The sequence below is a fragment of the Athene cunicularia genome (genome assembly GCF_003259725.1).
Source record: "Athene cunicularia isolate RWA chromosome 1 unlocalized genomic scaffold, athCun1 chr1_part2, whole genome shotgun sequence".
NCBI classification, from domain to species: Eukaryota; Metazoa; Chordata; class Aves; order Strigiformes; family Strigidae; genus Athene; species Athene cunicularia.
Window position 1 is genome coordinate 81,410,505 of NW_020799092.1, and position 4,414 is coordinate 81,414,918.

A 4,414-nucleotide genomic window follows, 5' to 3' on the forward strand; every position below is an offset into this window, starting at 1 on the left:
GGCTGCCCAGGGAGGTGGGAGTCCCCATCCCTGGGGGGTTTCAGGGCCGTTGGGATGAGCTGTGGGGGATGTGGGGTAGGGGAGAACTTTGTAGAGTCGGGCTGAGGGTTGGACTCGGTGATCCCAAGGGGCTTTTCCAGCCTGAAGGACTCTGGGGTTCTGAACTGAGGCCGTGAGCATCCCCGCCAGGGCCAGGTCTGCTGGAACCTGATTCACTCCTTCAGCTCCTTGGGTGGGTGTCACGGCTCCGACACCTTCGTTATTCCCCCCCGCAGTGTCGACTCTCCTGGTGAAAATTCCGGGGATGTTCTGGGGGAGAAGATGCGTTTTTACGGGCGGGGGGAATTTGGGCTTATCTCTTCAGCCTGCTGGTATGTGCCGGGTTGGCTCGGCGCCGCCCTGCCCGCTCGCTGACGCCGCCGGGCTTTGCCCCCAGGTCCACGCCTGGGAGATCTCCGACCAGCTGCTGCAGATCCGCCAGGATGTGGAATCCTGCTACTTCGCGGCGCAGACCATGAAGATGAAGATACAGACTTCCTTCTACGAGCTCCCCACGGATTCCCACGCTTCCTTACGGGACTCTTTGCTGTCCCACATCCAGAACTTGAAAGACCTGTCACCGGTCATCGTCACCCAGGTAGGTACCGGGCGGAGGGCGGGAAGGAGCCGGCGAGTCATACAGGGCTTAAAGCCTGGCCTGCTTAGTCCTGACTTACTGTTGAGCCCAGCTTGTGTCACAGCCCTGCTAGAGCTGTTCCTTACGTAATGGCCGGCTTGGGGGAGGAAGAATAGATGCTGCGGGTCACACTGATGGTGGCCAGCTCCAGGTTTTGTCGCTTCTGAGGTGAAGCCCTTGGTTGCTTTTCCTCCAGCGTGGAGAGCAGAGAAGGTTGATGCCTGCAGCCGGCCTGGTCATGTCTCCCAGTACAGAATCGTTTTCCCTCCTTCATTATTTGGCTACTTTAGTTAAATTGAGTATTTTGCCCTCTTGTTTGCTGTTAGGAGAGGCTGAGAGGGAAACGGCTCTTCCAGGGCTTTTCCCCGCCGTTCTCCGATGGAGACAAAGTACCCGGGGGATTCCTCCCGAGGTGCTGGCGTCTCCTCAGAAATCCGCTCCTTCTTCCCCCAGCACTCCGTTATCCACCCGTTCCTGCGGCCCAGGGCTGCCTGACACCCCACACGCTGAGGGGAGGTTGCCCCTTGGAGCCCCTCAATAGCCCAGCAGAGACTGTCACCCCATCGGGGCGCTGGCCGCCTGCAGTTCACCCCTGGGGGGCTCCCGCACACCGCAGGGACATTGTGAATTAATCTCCTGCCTCTGCATGCTCAGAGTTACCTGCCCGCCCTGCCCAGCTCGGCTCTGACAGTCACAGCACCCTTTCTGCTCTGCTCTTGGGCAGATTTCATCCGTCACTGTGCTTAGTTGTGGTTTTTTTCTCTCTCTTCTCTTCCCCTTTCAGCTTGCTTTAGCAATAGCAGACCTTGCCCTGCAGATGGCTTCTTGGAAAGGCTGTGTACAAACACTGGTTGAAAAGTAAGTAATTGTTTATAGCCTTAAACTCGAAATGGTTCCTTCGGTGTTGAGTGGGTGGACCGGCGTGGTCCAGAAAAGGCACACAGCAGCGAACGGCCCAACGGTACGCAAGTTGGGGTTTTTGATTCCCTATTTAGTTTCATAATTTTGAGTCCCTGTTAGTTAGAGTCCCTGTTTGATTCATAATTTTGATTCCCTCTTAGATTTCCTTTTTGATTCATAATTTTGATTCCCTATTAGATTTCCTTTCTGATTCATAATTTTGATTCCCTGTTAGATTTCCATTTTTGATTCAAAATTTTGATTCCATTTTTGATTCAAAATTTTGATTCCATTTTTGATTCAAAATTTTGATTCCATTTCTTGACTCATCATTTAAAGTGTCTCGGATCCTGGCAGGGAGACGGGCTGGAGGGAGAGGCCTGGGGCTCTGCAGCAGAGTCTGGGCCCGCTCCCATGGCCGCAGCTCTCCGAGACTTGGCAATTTCCCTCATCCCCGTGTCTGTTACGGGCTGATCCCTCCTCCCCCTGGCTTTGGCACAGGATGGAGCCGCACGTGAGCCCCCGCTGTGGGGTGTCCCTGGGTGTCCTTTCGGCTGGGGCAGTCGCCCCATCTCCGTGCCACGGGGCTTTGTGCTGCCCTGGGCCACCGAGGGGGGGATGCCACGTGCTAAGACCCTGCTGAGGGGAACCCTGGTATTTCCTTAGCAGGAGGGAACTTGATTTATCTGGGCAGCAGCACCTGGACTCGATGTGCTCATCAACCAGCAAAGCTTCTGCCATTTTTCCATTGAAAACCTTGAGCCAGCCCACTGATGGAGGCTCTTCCCGACAGCACTCTGCCCTCGCAGCCGGGCGCTGGGGCATGTTCACCTCGTTCCGGTCACCTCCTCGCCAATATTTCCTTTTTCTGCCTGTGCGTGGCTGTCCCCCGCCTTCACACGCCGCCCTTCCCGTTGTTTCAGGTACAGCAATGATGTGACATCGCTGCCCTTTCTGCTGGAAATCCTCACGGTGCTGCCAGAAGAGGTTCACAGCCGATCCCTGCGCATCGGAGCCAACCGCCGGACCGAGATCATAGAGGATCTGGCCTATTACTCCAGCACAGTCATCTCCCTGCTGGTAAGGAGAGCGAGCCACGGCCCAGCCCTGCTCCTGCCCAACAGCCTCGTGCAGCTGCTGCTCCCCCTCCTCGTCACCGACCCGGATGGTTCCGCGTTGGTTGTGATCAAAAAGCCGGTCTGAAACAGCCTGATTTTATACATTCCAGTTACAAGCAGATCAAAATCCCAGCCAGGTTCCTCCACTGGGTTGAAATAGGAGCTTGTTGTGGAAATTTAACAACTTTCTCATCCTCTGTGTGCGGACTGTGTTGTTTTAGCGGGGAGGCTTCTTCTGGCACTGTGTACTCTAAGTTCAGGGAAAGATCTTTAGTCTTCTGGATTGTCGGTCCTGTAGTTGGCTAGGACTGGATTCCTGTGCAGGCTGGGGTTAGTTTGGGGTTATTTGAGGGTTAAGAAATTATTTCAACCCCTTATGGTGTGTGTAGAGCTCTAGATCATCTCTGGATTTACACCTACATGTGTCTCTATCACTTGAAAGAAAGACTGTCAGGTTCTTAGTGATTTCGCTCTCTTCTCATGCCCCTTTCAGACATAAATCCAGGCCTAATTTCTGACCATCATGTGATAAGCTGAGATGATGTGTTTAGCTGCAGGTCACCTTTACGACTGGCCAAACAGGGAGCCTGGAGCTGAATCTCCAGGTGGTTCTTCAGAGATTTCCCTGTTTGGAGGTTTCTTTTGGCGCTGTGTACTCTAAGTTCAGGAAAAGATCTTTAGTCTTCTGGGTTGTCAGTCATGTAGTTGGCTAGGACTGGATTCCTGCACAGCCTGGGGTTAGTTTGGGATTATTTGAGGGTTAAGAAATTACTTCAATCCCTTATGGGTGTGTGTAGAGCTCTAGATCATCTCTGGATTGACACACACATATGTCTCTGTCTCTTAGACTTTCAGATTCTTACTGATTTCTCTCTCTTCTCATGCCCCTTTCAGACGTAAATCCAGGCTTATTGTGTGATAAGCTGAGATGATGTGTTTAGCTGCAGGTCACCTTTAGGATTGGCCGAACAGGGAGCCTGGAGCTGAATCTCCAGGTGGTTCTTCAAAGATTCCCCCATTTGGGGAGCATTCACGCTCTCTGAGGTTGTTGTGGGCCCTGAAACAGGGCAGGCTGGGGGAGCAGAGGAGCAGCGTTGAGGTGAATTGCTTCAGGGACTGAAAAACGCTCCTGGCTGGCTCCTGCCTTTCCAGAGAGACTTCTCACGTTCTTCAGCCTTGTTTGAGCTCCATAAATCCCCCAACCTGGTCCCTGCTTCAAAGGGAGCGCGTGCCCCAGCCTCTTCCTGCTGGTGTCTCCCCATTCACGCCGCTTATCCGAAGAAGGGAAGGACGGTGTTGGCGTTCCCTTCCCGCCGATGTCAGCCTGCCCCACCTGCGCCCCGGGGCTCCTCCTGCAGCCGCTCAGCTGGGGGCTGGGGGTCTGCGCTCCCCCCGTCTCACTTCCCCCCTCCTGCTGCTGCTTCGCCGGGTCACTTGGGGGCTCTTGAAGACAGGAGGCACCTCAGCCTTGAGGATCCTTAATGCTTCATCCATGTGATCAAGTAAAACCCCGTGTTTTGCAGTGCTTTTTGGTGCTGTTTCCCCACGCTGCGGAATCGCAGCCCCCCCCCTTGCTCTTAGGCTGTCATTATTTCCTTATCAGTGAGCAGAACTGAAGGGTTTTATTTTTTTTTAGCCATGACCAACTTCTCTTCAGCAGATACATCTTCATGTCCCTTCCCGCTCTGGTGTGCAGCATCTTTGCCCTGCCCAGTGCTGT

At 54.0% G+C, this 4,414-nt stretch overlaps 1 protein-coding gene across 1 annotated transcript in view; it reads left to right on the forward strand.

The window, feature by feature from the left end:
* Positions 1-370: 370 nt before the first annotated feature.
* TNPO3 (transportin 3) overlaps positions 371-4,414 on the forward strand; it is a 29,238-nt gene continuing 25,194 nt past the window's right edge. Inside the window, exons 1-3 of the mRNA XM_026840986.1 lie at positions 371-637; positions 1,461-1,534; positions 2,500-2,656. Coding sequence (XP_026696787.1) covers positions 374-637; positions 1,461-1,534; positions 2,500-2,656 — 495 coding nt within the window. The 5' untranslated portion in view covers positions 371-373. The remainder of the gene's footprint in view (positions 638-1,460; positions 1,535-2,499; positions 2,657-4,414) is intronic.